General features: G+C 35.9%; 1 protein-coding gene across 5 annotated transcripts in view; it reads left to right on the top strand.

Moving 5' to 3' along the window:
• The window catches only part of Gpatch8 (G-patch domain containing 8), a 90,914-nt gene that overhangs the window by 53,489 nt on the left and 18,979 nt on the right, over positions 1 to 18,446 (top strand). For 2 of the 5 annotated variants that reach the window (XM_077110478.1, XM_077110477.1), the window contains 4 exons: positions 3,155 to 3,199; positions 5,183 to 5,250; positions 6,911 to 6,997; positions 14,161 to 14,304. In XM_077110478.1, the coding sequence (XP_076966593.1) occupies positions 5,224 to 5,250; positions 6,911 to 6,997; positions 14,161 to 14,304 (258 nt within the window). In that variant the 5' untranslated portion in view covers positions 3,155 to 3,199; positions 5,183 to 5,223. Of the gene's footprint in view, positions 1 to 2,476; positions 3,200 to 5,182; positions 5,251 to 6,910; positions 6,998 to 14,160; positions 14,305 to 18,446 lie in introns of those variants that run through there. The other 3 variants (XM_076869386.2, XM_076869389.2, XM_076869388.2) reach the window with 2 other exon arrangements.

The following is an 18,446-nucleotide window of genomic DNA, read 5'->3' on the forward strand; positions in this document are numbered from 1 at the left end:
AAGTTAAAAAAAAAAAAGAAAGTAGTGTTTGTTCTTATATAATATAATAATCTTGCTTGATGTTTCTGTTTAGTGTTTCCTGAGATGTACTATAAAGAATATGCTACAGTTACAAAGAAAAATACCTAAATGATTCTGAAAGTAGTCACTTTTTTTGTTTGTTTTTTGGTACTAGGGATTGAATCCTCCTGCCTTAGCCTCCTGAGCCTCTGGGATTACAGGCAAGCACCTGGCTCCACTGCATTGACTTTTATGTTTACTTCTGCTTTATTAGTGTCAGTCTTTTTTCTTTTGGCAGGGTGGGGGTTACCAGGGATTGAACTCAGGGGCACTTGACCACTGAGCCACATCCCCAGCTCTTTTTGTATTTGTTTTAGAGACAGGGTCTCACTGAGTTGCTTTGCACCTCACTTTTGCTGAGGCTGCCTTTGAACTCATGATCCTTCAGCCTTCTGAGCTGTTGCGATTACAGGTGTATGCCATTGCACCTGGCCTATTAGGGTCAATCTTTAGTCCTTACCCTTATTAATGCAGACTGATACCAGGGCACTTTACCACTGAACTACATCCTAAGCTCTTTTTAGTTTTTTATTTTGCAACAGGGTCTCAATTGCCCAGACTCCTCTTGAGCTTGCTATTCTCCTGCTTTAGTCTCACGAGTCTTTGGGATTCCAGGTGTGCACTACCATGTTCACTAACTTTTTAGACATTTCAAAGCTCTGTGACCTGCTTGTGCATTAGGTCCACAAATGTTCTATTTTATTCCCTTCACATGTTAAAAGAGGATTATTTTGTCTAATTATAGGTAATACAGGAGGCATAACATCTTTTTTTATCACTGTTTTATGCCCAGTGCCTTGAACAGTGCCTGGAGTGTAGTAAGAGTTAATAAAATATTTGCAGTAAATATTTGCAATGGATGAATCTTTATAACAGCAACAGAAATAGTGGTTTTCTTACATCTATCTATAGACAGTTCAATCATTTGAATAATCATTTTAGATACTTTATTTCTATAGGGAAGTCATGTATATGTCTTCTCTTTCTAAAGTGTGGCTAATTACCAGAATATGATTGCCTTTTAAATATTTTCTTCCTAGAGTATATATATTTAAATATAGTGTTTCTGTAAAAGAAAGTATTTTTCTATAATCCAGTTCTTTGGGCTAGCTTTGTATATCCTTAAATATTTTAAATTCACAATGAATTCTTAAGGATTTGTTCTCAGAGACAAGGTGGCTATAGGTAATCAATGAGTTTTTATATATTTTTTGTTGTTGTTGAGGTTTTTAGTTGGTTAATTTTTGTTCTTTGGTACCAGGGGTTGAATATAGGGGCACTTAACCACTGAGGAACATCCTCAGCCTTTTTTTTTTTTTTTTTTTTTTTTTTTTTTTTGGAGGCAGGGTCCTGCTAAGTTGCTTAGGATTTCTCAACGTTTGCCAAGGTTGGCTTCAAACTTGCAGCCTCCTGAGTCACTGAAATTATAGGCATTCACCACCATGCCCAGCTTGGTTGGTTGGTTTTTGAGACAGGGTCTCATGTTGCCTAGGCTGTCCTTGAACTGCACTCAAGCAGTCCTCCTGCCCAAGCCTCCCAAGTAGCTTGACAGCAGGGATACACCCCCATGCCCAACTTTGTATTTTATCTTGTTCACTCTGGTTATAAATCTTAATGCATTTGCATTTTAATAAGACCTGTTATATAATAAGAGCATTTATTTCTACTATGATAGAAATAAAATGACCTTTTAGTGTATAGACAAGTAGGACTCAATGGTAGAGCCCTTTGTAATCCCAGTGACTCAGGAGGCTGAGGCAGGAGGATCACACCGTTCAAGGCCAGCCTCAGCAACTTAGCAAGGCCTGTCTCAAAAAAAAAAAAAAAAAAAAAAGGACTGGCGATATCTATCAGTGATTAAGTGCCTTTAGGTTCAATCCCCATACCAAAAAAAAAAAAAAACCTTCAAGTTTTGTAGAGAACACATATTACCAGATAGTCTGCTACCTATTTTTTGAAAAGTTATCACTGCAAATTATTATTGATAGCAAAATCAATAATTAAGTTTGTTTGTTTTAAACTTGGTGCAGCCTCTTCCTGTCTGTATTATTTAGTGTCTTTTCCCATTGTGATTTTTCCATGGCCTATAGCCTCTTTAATAATGTTAAGAAACTAGTACTTGGCCCAGGCAGTAAGTCAGTCATGTGTCCCTCAGATAGCTTTGAAAGCCAAACTTTTTATTTTCTGTGAGTTAACTCTGAATGGGGTAATTGTAAATTTTATGGCTCTTCTGGTGCCCGTTTTTTGTTTTCTTTTTTTTTTTTTTTTTTTTGAGACAAGGGTCTCACTAAATTGCCCAGGCTGGCCTGGAACTGGTGATCCTCCCATCTCAGCCTTCTAGTAGTGAGGCTTAAGGCATGCAGCAAGGTGCCCTGTTTTAATGCTATTTTTTACTGTAGTTTCTCTGAAGCTCTCCTTCAAAGGTTGGCTTTGTTGCTTGGAGAAAGATGAATGTTGGTTGGCCTGGGAAGTCTTCATTAGCAGTAAACAAAGGGGAGAACCACTTAAAGAGTTTTATTCAGTTATAAGAAAAATTCACAACATTCTCCAAGCATTGAATATACAAGATTGTTTTCTGGACCCCTTAATTGTTATATATTTTCAGAGAGGTCTTGAAACCCAACCCCTGTTCCCCATACTCTTCCCCAAACCTTCTTTTAGTGAAGCAAATGAGTTGATCACTGTCCAGTTGATCTGACCTGGTCTTTGATGTGATTTCTTTATGGAAAAATCCCATATTTGCCCCATTTGGTAATCCCATCATTACTAGAATGAATAGTTAAATGGGAGATTGGAAGCTATAGCTAATTCTCTCCCTTTAAACTGACTGGCACCTCTACCCCATCCCCCAACTCTTGCATTACTGAAAAGGAGAGTGTTCATGTTCTCAAGTAGCAGTACAAAAATCTCACACCCTTGTCTGACCAGTATGAAAACAGCTGTTACAGCACAAAATGTCCTTCCTCTGTCCTCAGCTGAAATTGGGGGAGGGACAAAGCCCAATTGGTACTTTACACTATCCTGTCTGCCTGCTAGAAGGCCTGTTTCCTACCCTAATGGTTTCTGCCTAACAAATGGTGTTTCTTTTTTACAGCATTATGATCCTGGACTTGTTGTGGTGATGGTAAACTTAGCAGTGGTAATTTTTTATTTTCAGACTGAATTACTCCTTTTGTCATCAGTGCACCAATATGTTAGGCTTACTTTCTCTGTTGTAGCCTTCATCCTTCTGCTTGGTCTTTTTCATTTTCCTTTCCTTTCCTTATGCAACTTGTCTGATCCTTGTTCATTAAAGGGTAATGTTAAGAAGGAATGTATCTGTGTTAGAACTGCAAAAAAAAAAAAAAAAAAAATCAGTTACACATTAAATTCTAATACTGTCAAAAACTTGATTTCCCCCCCAATGTAATGGGCACTAGCACTTGGCTACTGCAATTTATAAATAAATTAAAACAAACTTTGACTGCCTTAGAAGGCAAAAGTACTAATACAGAGTTTATAAACAGGGGTTTACAGAGGTAATGAATTTGTACCAAAAATATTTTGATTCTTAAAAAACAAATTCTGATAGATCAAAAAAGAAACAAAAATAAATTTCTTTGACATTTCTTTTCAATTCTGTCATTGGACCATTTGTTTTTACCAGTAAATCCCTGATTGAGACGTTATGAAAGTGATATTGCACTTAGGAAGTCATTTTTATAACCTGTCTTTAATTTGGTCCTTTTGCTAAAGATTGCAGTCACTGCTTATTTATTATACCATTGGGCATAAGGTAGTAGTGCATTTTCATTAGTATCTAAAAGAAGACTGTATTCTAGAAGTTTTTGGGGTTTTTGTTTTTTCCCCTGACATAGATGTTATTTATTGACTTAAGCAGTTTTTTAAACTATAGTAAATATTCCTAATTATCTCCCTATTTATTGTTTAAAAACAATAATGGGATTGTGGTACTAAGTAGGTAAACTTGAATTTGTTTTTAGGACAAAAATTAAATCCCACAAATATGGAGCAACTGGATACAAGTGGTTGCTAGTCATTTCGTTTTGAAAGTGGTTTCTTCTTTTTTCTGCAGGACCCAAGCCAGTCATGATCATCAAATTAAAAAAAATTTTTTTTCCATTACTTCAGATTTAGCTTGACAAAACTCAGTTTTTAGCCCAAAGGTATAATATATATGTGTATATAACAAAACAACAACAGCAACAACAAAAACAAAAAACAAAAACAATTGTTTACACCAGCCTGAGTGAAATGATGAGGGAAGTAAACATTGTGTTTTTTCACTAAAGGTGTACAACGGATAAGGTAAGTCCTCTTTTCAGTGGGCTTACATCACAATGAACAGCGCAAGTTGTGATGTAAAACAGCTGTGGTAGTAAAGTGCTTGTCTGCCCCATTTTGCTTTGTTTGGCTGGTTATGAGTGGATTAAATATATATTTATAAAAAAAAAATCTCCAGCATAGATCAATTAGTTTAAAGTCAATTTTCTTCGCAACTAGTCCTTTTCACAGCTTACTGTTGACCACAGCCGGTATTAAATCCACTTGGGGAAATGGGACCTCAAGCACCAGATTAAAACTAAAAAATTTTCACAGCCCCATTTAAAATTTTAAGCATCTTTTGAAAACAAAACAAACCCATATTGACTTGTAATTATAGAATTTTACTACATCATGTTTAAAAATATTACTTTGACTATTTTAGATTATCAGATGAGTTATTACCAGTTTTAAGTAAGGGGAGATATTAGTGGACAGGGTAAAGTGATTTTTGATGGGAAGTTATTCTGGGATTGTTTCAAAAAAGAACTTCTAATGTTTTAAATTTTAAACCTCCTGGTGCCATTGCTTAGAATTGGTTTGCATTACTTACTATTTTAATTTTGCCATAGTAATGTGGAGTTGTCTCCAACTGGAAGATCAACCAAAGTGGTTAGTTGGGTTTAAACTAGGACAGGAAGTTTTGGATGTAAGCTGTGAGAATGGCTTGTGTTTGGTTCACTGTAGCTTTCTGGTCTCTGCACTCCAAGGCAAGATCTCTAACCACCCAAACCTAATGTGTAAAGTGAGCTGTTGGCTTAGCTTTGTGTCTTACCTTTATTATGTGTTCCTGTTACAGGAAGAACAGATCCCATTCCAATTGTTGTCAAGTATGATGTCATGGGCATGGGTCGAATGGAAATGGAGGTAAATTGATCTCATTAATCACTAATTTAATGGATGTTTAAAATTGACGTTAACTCTAAATTTAGATGCCAATAGAGCATACTTATCTGATGGAATATAGATTTTTTTTGCGGCGGGGGGGGGACTGCGGATTGAACTCAGGGGGCACTTAACCACTGAGCCACATCCCCAGCCATTTTTTTATATATGTATGTATACACACACACACACACACACACATATATTTGTGGTGCTGGGGATTGAACCTAGGGCCTTGTGTGTGAGAGGCAAGAACACTCCCAGCTGAGCTATATCCCCAGCCCCATTTTTATATATACATATTTTAATAATTTTTAGTTATACATGGACACAATAGCTGTATTTTGTTTATTCATTTTTATGTGGTACTGAGGATCAAACCCAATGCCTCACGTGTTCGAGGCAAGTGCTCTGCCACTGAGCCACAACCCCAGCCCCTCATTTTTTATATTTTATTTAGAGACATGGTCTTATAAATTGGTTAGGACCTTGCTAAGTTGCTGAGGCTGGCTTTGAACTCATGATCCTCCTGCCTCAGCCTCCTGAGCTGTTGGGATTACAGGCGTGTGCTACTATTTCCTTTGGACAGTTAAAACTATTTTTTTACAGTATAATTTAGTACTATTTTCGAAGCAAATAGGATGTAAATAATGTCACTGTTTTAACTGGGGCATAAAGAGTGGCTTGCCCAGGATTATACAGCGAGGCAAGATCAGACTTAGACCCAGACCTAGTGCTTATTTCAATAGACAGTGTTAATTTTTTAAATATTTGTGGGGTAGAAAACTTCCCCTTGTAGAGTTGTGTATAGGTATCATCTGTGATGCCTGGGATTTTTCTTTTTTTGGTACTGAGGATTGAATCCAGAGGCGCTTTACCACTGAGTCACATCCCCAGCCCTTTTTTATTTTATTTAGATACAGGGTCTCAATGAGTTGTGGAGGGCCTCACTAAATTTCTGAGGCTGCATTTGAACTCGAAATCCTCCTGCCTCAGCCTCCCAAGATGCTGGGATTACAGGCGTGTACCACTGTGCCTGGCAATACCTGCTTTTTTAATTGCCTCAAATATTTTATTAATTTACCCTTAATTCTTTGGTAGTCAGCAGAGAACTGCAGTCAGTTATCATCAACAAATGTGCCTGTTGGGGGAGCCACCATCATGAAAGGATTAATGAATTCTTTTTTTTTTCCTAATTTTTATTAGTTATTGATGGATCCCTATTCATTTATTTGTTTATATGTGGTGTTGAGAATTGAACCCAGTGCCTCACATGAGCTAGGCAAGTGATCCACCACTGAGCCACAGCCACAGCCCCAGATTAATGAATTCTTTTGCATGCTATTTTCTCTGTGGGGTGACAATAAAGCATGAGGTAGCTGAGCAAAATTCGTAAGTTTTTATTTTCAAACATTGTAGTACAAATAACTTTTTCTTTCTTTTTTAATATTTTTTTTTTAGTTGTATTTGGACACATACCTTTATTTTATTTATTTATTTTTATGTGGTGCTGAGGATCGAACCCAGCATGCTAGGCAAATGCTGTACCACTGAGACACAACCCCAGCCCGCAAATAACTTTTTCATAGCTAATCTTAGGATACTTTAGGAAAGAAAACTAATTATTATCTCTTTTGTCAAGCTCGATTATGCCGAAGATGCTACCGAACGCCGCCGTGTCCTAGAAGTAGAAAAAGAAGACACAGAAGAACTGAGACAAAAGTACAAGGTAACTAAATGAAGTCATTCTTGTGTCATTGGTCTTCACACTGTAAAAGAGATACTCATTTTTGGAGAAATAGATCTCTCTTGATGACAGTATTTATTTACATTTGGTGGTGACTAGTAGTAGTTCTCAGGTTTCTGTTATTTTCCTATTTATTGCCTCTATAAAAATTATAAAGATACTACTACTATCTCATAAGTCTGTTGGTAAGATTACATTAGTTACTGATTTAGTTTTGTTTTTTGTTTTTTATACTGGCGAATGAACCCAGGTGTGCTTTACCACTGAACTACGTCCCTAGTACTTTTTATTTATAATTTTGAGACAGGGTCTTAGTTACTGAGGCTGACCTCAAACTTGTAATCTGCCTGTCTACCAGGTTGCATGTGCTACCATGCCTGACTAGTTAGTAGTTGAAAACACAGTACCTGGTACACATATAATCAAGCAGTAGCAGAGGTAAAATTGTTAGCGAAAGGACTGGGAATGTAGCTCAGTGTTAGAAAATTTGCCTAAAATGTTCAATGCACTGGGTTCAATCCCTAGTACCACCAGGAAAGAAAAAAGAAAAGTACTTTGAAAGCTTGATGCCAATGGATAAGGTTTTCCTTTTCTGTCTCTCTCAAATGAACTAGTTGAGAAATTTTTTTGTTCATTGCTAATTAAACTCAGTTCTAAAGCACTGATTTATTATGCCCTGTGTAAGTATCAAGTTGAATTTTATTCTTTCGGTATTTTCCTTTTATAAGGACCTAGTTATATATAAAACTGTAGTTCAGAACATGTTGTAAGTTAGCTTTCAAAAAGCTGACCAGGTCAGGCTGGGCACAGTGGCACATTCCTGTAATCCTAGCAGCTCAGTAGGCTAAGGCAAGAGGATTGCAAGTTGAGGCCAGCCTCAGCAATTTAGCAAAACCCTTTCTCAAAACTAAAAATAAAGGGCTTAGGTGATAGCTCAGTGGTAAAGCACCCCTTGGTTCAATCCCCAATACCAAGGGGGTAGAAAAAGCCTGATCAGGGATCATTCCTTTTAAGACATTATAGTGCACTAAGTCTCTTTCATACAATAGATAAATTAGAAGATACAAAACAGACTTAACTAAGATTATCATATAGAAACTTATTTTGCTCATGATATTTAAGGTGAAAAAAAAATGTGATTTAGTTTTAAAAATCTGTTCTACCATAAAATGGAGGCGTTCAAGAAGCAAAACTATAGCCCATCAGCTGTGTGAGTTATCGTTACCCAGGAATTTATGAGATCTTATAAGGTCTCACAACTACTTTGAACTGCCCATAAATTTTATCTAGGATCTTGACTTCTTTAAAGTAGTGTGGAAGAAGAAAAGGAGTAATATATTTCAGCCAGTGGACATAAGAATTTATTGTCAGCCTTAAAAATCAAAGATCTGTTATTTTGCCAGGCATGATGACACATGCCTGTAATCTCAGTGACTGAGGTGGCTGGGGCTATGGGATTGAAAGTTTGGGCAATTTAGGGAGAACCTGTCACAAAATAAACAAGTAAAGAGGGTTGGGGATATATAGTTCAGTGGTAGAGCACTTGCCTAGCATGACTCGAGATCCTTCTGCCTTAGCTTCCCATGCCCTTGGGATTACAGATGTGTGCCACTGTGCCCACCCAGCTGACTGTCAGTTTTTGATTTGTGTATTTTGAAGTTAACAGTGTTTATCTTACCAGTGAAGTGAATTCTAGTGATAATGTCTGTTTTGCTGACAAAAGCTACAACTGGCTTTGCTTACTTTGTATGGTGTGTGTATTTGTATTTCCATTTCTTTAACATTCACCTCTGTAAGGTTTCAGGTACATCATTAGTAAACAGCATATAATTGGATTTTTTTAAATTAAGTTTAATAATCTTTGTCTTTTTGTTGGATATTTATTTAGTCCAATGGTTTCTAAACCTGTCTGAAGACAAGAAACATTATTCAAAATATAGTAATGCCTGCAGTTTGCAATTTACTGGATATTGCCAAATGTCAATTGGTCAATGGTGTAGTTGAGTTTTGGAATTTAAAAAGAAAAAAAAATGGGTGACTATAATGTGCAAGTAAGTTTAGAAACCAGAGTTAAACTTTTTTTCTCCCCCGCTTTGATACTGGGGATTGAACTAAGGGTTGCTCTACCATTGAGCTACATCCCTGGCCCTTTATTATTTTTTATCTTGAGACAGGCCAATGCTGGCCTCAAATTTGTGATCCTCTTGCCTTAGCCTCTCAAGTAGCTGAGGTTACAGGCATGTGCCTGACATCCTGCCTGAGTTTAACTATATTTAATTTATAATTACTGATATATTTGGGGCATTCTCTATTATCTTATCTTATGCTATTAATTATCCCAGGCATAATACATTTGAAGTCAAGGTTGAAGCCAACCTGAGCAACTTAGCAAGACCATGTCTCAAAATAAAAAATAAGGACTGACAGTGCAGCTCAAGGTAGAGCACTGTGTTCAACCCCTAATACTGGAAATAAACAAAAATGAGAGAACTATAAAGAGAAATGTTGTATCAAACATTATAGGGAGATTTTAACATGGCTCTCATGTGATAGTAGTGGGGGAAAATCAACAACACTCACAAGACTTGAACAAACAACAAATATTATTTAATCATTATATATAGTTAAGTATATACTTATGAACTCAATCAAAAAATGAGAAATATAAAACATGGAACATTTGCTCGAACAGTTATCAAGCCACAAAGTGATCAATGAAAAGATAAGGAAAGTCCTGTGCTTGGAAATTAAATCACATCTGTACATATCCTTTAGAAAAGAAATCACAGTAGAATTTATGAGATCTTATAAGGTCTCACAACTACTAGATGTCCCTATCAGGGTATAAATGGAAAGAGTCCTATATAAGAAGTTAGAATTTCACACTTAAGTCACTTGTAGACCTTAAGGAATTTACATTTTTCATTCACAGCAGTAATTCTTGGCTTAGATATCAGCTTTCTAAAATCAGTCCATATCCAGTGAAGGCTCTGGGCAAGGTATATGTGGAAGTGACTCCTTCTAAAATCCAGGATGTGAGGAACTCCTACAGAGAATGAGATGGCAATCAAAATTACAAACCACAAAAGAAGACAAAACCATGGTGAGAAAGTCAGGAGAAGCAACTAACTATAAAAACACTATTAAGTAGCCCGGCGAGGTGGCTCATGCCTATAATCCCAGTGTCTTGGAAGGCTAAGCAGGAGGATCTTGAGTTCAAAGCCAGTCTCAGCAATTCAGAGGCCCTAAACAACTTAGAAACTTAGTGACTCAAAAAAAAAAAAAAGAAAAAAAAAATTTAAAAGGCTGGAGATGTGGTTTGGCAGTTAAGTGCCCCTGGTTCAATCCCTAGTACCAAAAAACTAAATAAAACACATATTAAGTATTACAGATAGATTTTGAAAAAAAGTATAAGAATATCTAAAATATTCAAAAAGGGAAAAGGCAGGAATAAATGGAAAAAACAGCAAGAGCAGGGCATTATTTAAACAATAAAAAAACAGTAAAATGGAGAAAAGAATAAAATTTTAGGGGAGGGAGAGATAGGGAGGGCAGCAGAATACAACTGACACTAGGATTGCTGTATGTATACACATGGATGTATAAACAGTGTGATCCTGCAATATGTACATGTGGAAAAATGAGAATTCATACCCTATTTGAATCAATGTATGATATGTCAAGATCATTGTATTGTCTTGAGCAACTAATAAAAAAAAGAATAAAATTTTAACAGCTTTTAAAGAGGCATCAACTCTCAAAGCTTTTTAAAAAACATATTTACATAATCCTAATGTGTATTCATAGCATAGTTCTTTCAACTTTTCTGTATGTTTGACAATTTCCATAATAAAATGTTGGGGAAAATATCACTTAAATGAAAAATAGATGGCAAGCTAGAGACCACTAGAATAGCAATGGCAAATTTCTTTATGATTTCAAGAACAGTGCTATGTTTCTGGTCCCCATTTTAAGGATGAGACCAATCCTTCATATCTGAGATTTTTGTAGGCTCCTGAGACCTTATCATCATGTAACTAGGGAACTATCCACTTCTTGTATTTGAACTCCGCAATATGTTAAATTTTTGTATGTTTTATTTTATCTGGAATTATAATATGGTGCGATCTCCCCCCTTCCAACTTCCTTCCCTCCCCATTTTCTTCTCCCTGTTGCTCTGTATTCACGCTTCAATGGCTTTTGTACTTTTTACTGAGCCACTTTATTCAAGACCACTAAATACCTCTGTTAAATCCAATAGACCTTTTCAATATTTTTTTCCTATTCTATTTCTTGGCAGCATTCAATACAATGGGCCATTATTTAAAACATTTTCTTTTCATGAAAGGGAAAACATGAGGTTTATTACATGCCTAAGACATGAAAGTATCACCTTCCTTTCTTTTTCTATGTATGTGTATGTGTGGGTGTAACTGGGTCCCAGATGTGCTTTACCACTGAGCTACAGTCCCAGTTCCTTTTCATTTTTTATTTTGAGACAGGGTCTCACTAAGTTGCCCAGACTGGCCTCAAACCAAGTCTCTGGGATTACACGTGTGTGCCACCACACCCAGATCCTTTAGTTTTAAAAGTTGATACTTTTGTGAATTTCTCTTTTTAATCTTTATTGTTGCTTCTGTGTAAATTCTCTTATTGTCTCCTTTTTCCTGCCTGAACTTTGGATATGGCATTCTTCAGGTCCAGACTTGGACCCTGTTTTTCTTTTTGCACTGTCTATAGCCAAGAATTGTCATGACACCATGTTTCATCTTCTTTCAGAGTTCGTTTTTATCCTTTTTAGCTTCAATATTACCCTCATTAGACATCTTTACTAGTCAACCAATTTAAACAATTCTCCTTTTTACCTTATTCTCTTGCAACATCCTCTTTTATAATTATAAATTTTTGTACATTCATTTATTATACTGGTCAGAAAGGGCTTTGAGGAGAGACTGTGTCTATTGGCTTGCAAATAAAAACACTATATTCAATACTGTGCTTGGTATTTAAGTATTCTATATTGGTTGAATAAATAAATTATTTGAAATAATAGAAAAAAAACAGATATATTTGGTGAATTGTCTGAAATATAAACATTTTCATTTTTTATGTATTTTTTTGAGATGTTGTCTCACTGTGTTGCCCAGGCTGATTTTAACTCCTGGGCACATGTAATCTTCCCACCTCCCACTCTAGAATAGTTGGGACAACTGGCACATCTCATTGCACCTGTTTAAAATTCCATCCCCCACCCCTCCCCACCCCCATACTAGAGATGGAGCCCTCTGCCATTGGGCTATATCCCCAGCTCTTGGGGGTTTTTTTTGCTTGTTTGTTTTTGGTTTTGGTTTTGGTTTTGGTGGTGGTTGTTGTTTTGAGACAGGGTCACTAAGTTGCCCAGTTGACCTTGAATTTATAATCCTCCTGCTTCAACATCCCCAGTGGTTCTGAATGACAGACATGCTCTATTGTGCTGGACTCAAAAGTTGTATACTTTTCAAGCTAGATAGCTATTTGGCCTTTAACAGAAAAAACAAAACAAACAAAAAAACAAACAAACTGTAGATCCATTTGGCACCTTATTATTTCATTAAATATTGACAAGGTATTTTTTAAAATATGTGTAAGATACAAAGAAAAACTATAAGCAATTGTTTGTCTTCTAGTTAATTTAGAAAAAAAACATTATCATTAACTTTATAATTACATTCCTTTTTTTCCTCCTTTAAAGCACTCTCCTGAATTTTGGTTTATTATTATCTTGCATTTTTTAAGGTAGATTTTGTTGTTGTTATTGATAAAATTCATATAACACCATATTGACCAATTAACCATTTTATAGTAATATAGTTTAATGATTTTTAGCATATTCACAATGTTGTGTATCCATCACCACTAATTCTGGCACATTTACGTTACCCCAAAAAAGAAACCCTTGTACCCTTCAGCCATTTGTTCTTCCTTCCTTCCCCATTCCCTTAGTAACCATTTAATCTACTTTAATCTAATTTGAGTATTTCAAATATATGGAGTCGTACAATATGTTTTGGTATCTGATTTCTTTCATTTATCTGTGTTTTCAAGGTTCTTCCATGTTATAGCATGTATCATCAGTAATTTCTATGTCAAAATTATATTATGACATTTTATGAATGTGTGACAATTACCTGTTCATCGGTTGATGGACTTGTGTGTGTGTGTGTGTGTGTGTGTGTGATGAAAAATATCACTGTGAACATTCTTATTTAAATTTTTCTATGATCCTGGAATTTCTCCATCCCATCCCATGTTCTTCTGTTTAATGAATGTTCTTGTACCTCATCTTTTTCAAATCCCAGTGACGCATCCTCGTGTCATTCACATGTCCAAAGGAACTCAGGTTTCAATTTCAGTTCATAGTTTAGTTTTATTTTCTCCTATGGTTCCTTTTCGTGATTTACTTTTCTTCCTATGTTTCCAGCAATGCATTAAAATTGTTGTAAGCCAGGAATGGTGGCTCACACCTGTAATCCCACTGATTGAGGAGGCTGAGGCAGTAGGATTGCAAGTTCAAGACCAACCTCAGCAATTTAGCAAGATGAGCCAGGCACGCCTGTAATCCCAGAAGCTTGGGAGGCTGAGACAAGACTATCACAAATTCAAGGCGAGCCTTAGCAATTCAGCCAGGCCCTAAGCAACTTAGTGAGACCCTGTGTCAAAATAAAAACAAAAAGGGCTGGGGATATAGCTCAGTGTTAAAACACCCCTGGGTTAAATCTCTAGTACCAAAAAATAAAAATAAAAAAGGAGGCTGGGGATGTACCTTAGTGGTTAAGCACCCCTGGGTTCAACTCAGTACTAAATAAATAAATATTGTTTTATATTGAATCTGTTGGTTTTTAGCCAGTAATGGAGTAGGAGTGTTCAGAGTATTTTGTCTACCATATTGCCAAAGGGAAAGTAAAATTACATTCTTAGATTTTTTTATTTGAAATTAACTGTTAGTTCAACCACAAACAAATTGCCTCACCAAATTGCTACTTGTGTTTCATCCAGCTTTTACTAGTACCACTAAATTTTATGAAAGCTCTCTCTGCTAGATAAGACTGTAACATTCCTTTTAGGTTCTACCAAGTTTATTTTTTGTTATTTTCTGGTTCTTACAGGATTATGTTGACAAAGAGAAGGCAATTGCCAAAGCCTTGGAAGACCTCAGAGCCAACTTTTACTGTGAACTCTGTGATAAACAGTATCAGAAACATCAGGAATTTGACAACCACATTAACTCCTATGATCATGCACACAAGCAGGTGAGGGATAATTATTTCCTAACAAGGCTAAGAATACTTTATCTCTTGCTGTCACTTTTGAATATTTTGAGTGTACCCAAAAAACCTGGTGACTGTAGTTTCTATGTCTTCCAATCTTTATATGAAGTCATCTGACATACTTGATTTTTCTCAGTAGCAGAAGTCCTGACATAGACACCCCTTTCCTGTCCCTGCCACTCCCCACCCCTATGTTAAGTATAATGAAGAATTGTGAGTTTCATAAACCTTATGTATTTGTGGCTTTGAGGAATTTCTAAATTTTTATTTAATTTGGTAATTCAGCTAGGATTGCCAGAAGCTTTGTTTCCATTTCTCCCTTTGTTAAATTTAAAAGAGTTGTGGTCTTTTCAACCTGTGAGTCTAAGAGTTTATGTTTTATTCACTATTGTTTTCACCAGTAAGTCGTTTTGTTATTCACTACCTTGGAAGGTAGATAAATCTTGAGAAGGAAAATAAAATTAGCTGCTATCTAACTTTTAAAATAAACAAAGAACATCTCTAATGCTGCATGTTGAAAGAGTTGAGAAATTAATTTTTCTTTCTTTGCATTCTTTTGCTTTTATTGAGTTAGGAAAGAAACTTGTACCTGATGAATTTCTGGCAGTAATTCCCATGGGAAGTTTAGAAAGGGGAAAAGAATTTTTAGGATCTGTAGGACAAATCTGGCTCATTAAAGAATTTTGAGCCTTTTGATTTTGTAGGACTTTGCATGACTTGCTAGGTCTTTGTGGGGTATAATATTTGTATTTGTTAGACTTATAATTTTGTGTCTTTAAGCTGGAACTGTTGAACCCGCAAAAAAAAAAAAATTTTTATTTGTTTATTTTTAGCTTTTCCTTCATCTTCCATGTAACCAGTGGAAGATGAAGATTTCCATGCACAAAAGACAAGCTTTGACCAAGTTTTACTGTGACAAGGAGAGTTTGTAAGCTGGTTGTGATGGGTTTTTTTTTTTTTTTTTTGCAACAATCCTTTCCATATTTAATCATGTATAACCAAGTTAAGATTCTTCTAGATAAAATTATATTCAAGGCAGCTTTTCAATTTATTACACTCCTTTGGGATATTGCTTTTAATATACTGTCAGCTGTGCTTGAGAAGGCTGGTTTTGAACTTATAATCTTCCTGTCTCAGCCTCCTGAGCCACTGTGATTACAGGTGTGTGCCCCCATGCCCAGTTTGAATACTATTTATCAGTAACTTTTCCAGTTTTTCACTGTGTTTGTAATTTCCAATTTTCAAGTTATCATTTTTGATAGTATTAACAAAGACAGAGGTACTTGCCTACCTTTTTGGGCTCTTGAGAATTTCTTGAGTTAAGAAGTGTCTGTGAGGGCTGGGGATATAGCTCAGTTGGTAGAGTGCTTGCCTAGCATGTGTGAGGCACTAGGTTTGATCCTCAGCACCACATAAAAATGAAATAAAGGTATTGTGTCCAACTACTATAAAAAACATTTTTAAAAAAGTGTCTGTGATATATTAAAAGGCCCCAGATGATACTTAAGGCATAAAAGGGACATATAGAAGGATTATACTTCTAGTTGATAGGAAGTCTTTTGAGTAAAGTTTCAGCTAGAAATAAACCAGGGGAAGTGTAACTCAAACTTGAATACTGTATAGAAAAATAATTATTTTTTAATTTTTTTTAAATGAAGTCTTTTTTTTTTTAGTTGCTTTTTATAGGGAAAAATTTGACCAAAACAGATTTACAAATTAAATCTGAACTATAGTATAGAACTAATAAAATTCCTGTGGACCTTAATTTAATTGACTTATGATAATGTTTTAGTGGTGTTGCTCCCATCCTGAGTGAGGTAGAAATTGTTGATAGCTTTGGTTTATTAAATTCACCTGTTTACTCTCCTGCTCACATTGTGTTAACTCAGTTCTTTCACCGCTGTTCTCTATACTGTTCTCTGTTGCAGTAGTTCTCAACCTGGGGAGATTTTGTCCCCCAGGAGCACTTGGCAATGTCTGTAGACATTTTGGGTTGTCACAACTAGTGGGGTAGCGTTATTGACATGAAAGTAACCCAAAATATTCACTGATTACTTGTTGAGATCATAATCAAAATCAAAATATAAAATTAAGAATTTCTCATAGAGGGCTGAGGCTGTAGCTCAGTGGCAGAGCACTTGCCTTGTGAGGCACTGGGTTCAATCCTCAGCACTGCATTAAAAATAAACAAATAAAATAAAGGCAATGCTGTCCATCTACAACTACAAAAAAAAAAAAAATCTTTAAAAGAAAGAAAGAATTTCTCATAGAGAAATGAACTATACCTATCTGCTGAAACAGTGTCTGTGATCCCTGGTCTGGGAAAAATCTTTAGCTTATATGATTAATGAGCACATGAGTTCATTTCTTCACCTTAATCAAAAACTCATCTTAACTATTAAAAAAAGAACAGATGTACTTTAAGTTTATTTTTTGTTTTGTTTTTGATGGAGTGTTATTCATTTGGTTGAAATGTAGGCCTTTTCAAAACCTTTCTTCATATTGCTATCTTACTGCAAATGGTAGAATCTTGAAATAGGATGTTGTAAATTTATCAACATTCAGACCAGTACTAAATTTTTATGCAATTCTTTTCTTCACTTTGAATTTCTAAGGAACCTTTAATTATCCTTTGTATAACACAATTAAATAACCCCTAATAAGAGATAGGGTATTTTTCATTCCTCTTTCGTGGACATGAACTCAGCGTACAAATGGGCCTACCATTTTCCCAAATTCATGCTCTAAAATCATAAAGACACCCTGTCTTGTCTTCCAGGAAGGCACACAGGATTATTATGAATCTGAGATAATAGGTAAGTACTTTACCCCACATTAGTAATCCTTAATTTGCATCTTCCATCAAATTTTGACTATTGAAGTTTTTCAAAGAAATGACCTTTAAGTGGTAAACTACTAGTATATGCAGGACCTGAAAATACCCTTACCTTTACTAAGCTCAAATAATCCCTCAAAAAAAAAGCTACATAGTTGCCCTTATTTATGGTGAGGGAAGGTGTCATATACCTCTCCCTCTACTAGTTTTTCTCAAATTTTCTAAGGTCTTATGAAGTTATTAATGTAAAAATATTAAGACCCAGCTTAGGGGGGCTGTGGCTCAGTAGTAGCACCCTTGCCTGGCATGTGTGAAACACTGGCTTCCATTCTCAGCACCACATACAAATAAATAAAATAAAGGTCTATCAACAACTTAAAAAAAGAAGAAGAAGAAGACCCATCTTAATCTTCATAAATGTAAAAACTAGCAGAACATTTTGGCTCTTCTCAGTAGTTTAACACTAGTTTTCAAGTGATCAGTTTTATTACATTTTGAAATCTCCAAAGATAGTCCCTACAGTTCTTCAAAAGATAACCTGTTTTTTGAAACTATTTTATAAGTTCTAATGTGCATTCAGTGAACCTTAAGTTGATCATCTCTTACCTCTCTTGGCTTTATTTTGAGTTAAATTGAAACTAAAGATTTTTCCATTCCCATCCTTAATCTTTTTAATAATTTGTATATTTTTTAAAAATACTTGTCTGGAGCTGGGCATAGTGACACATCCCTATAATCCCAGTGACTCAGGAAGCTGAGGCAGGAGGATCTCAAGTTGAGGCCACTCTGGGTAGCTTTACAAGTTACTGTCTCAAAAAAATTTTTTTAGCCAGGTGCAGTGGCCCATGCCTCTAATCCCAGCAGCTCTGGAGACTGAGCTGGGAGGATTGTGAGTTCAAAGACAGCCTCAGGAACTGCAAGGTGTGCAAGTCAATGAGACCTTTTCTCTAAATAAATTACAAAATAGGACTGGGAATGTGGCTCAGTGGTCAAGTGCCCCTGAGTTCTATCCCGCGTACAAAATATATATATATATATATATATTTTTTTTTTTAAAGGCTGGAGCCAGCACGGGGGCACATGCTTATCATACCAGCAACTTGGGACTGGAAGGTAGGAGGACTGCCAATTCAAGGCCAGCCTCAGCAACTTAATGAGTCCCTGTGTCAAAAGAAAAAATAAAAATTGTCAGGGAGCTGGGCACGTGGTGCACACTTATAATCCCAGTGGCTCAGGAGACTGAGGCAGGAGGATTGCAAGTTCAAAGCCAGCCTCTGTGAAAGTGAGG

Source organism: Callospermophilus lateralis, chromosome 11 (genome assembly GCF_048772815.1).
Source record: "Callospermophilus lateralis isolate mCalLat2 chromosome 11, mCalLat2.hap1, whole genome shotgun sequence".
NCBI classification, from domain to species: Eukaryota; Metazoa; Chordata; class Mammalia; order Rodentia; family Sciuridae; genus Callospermophilus; species Callospermophilus lateralis.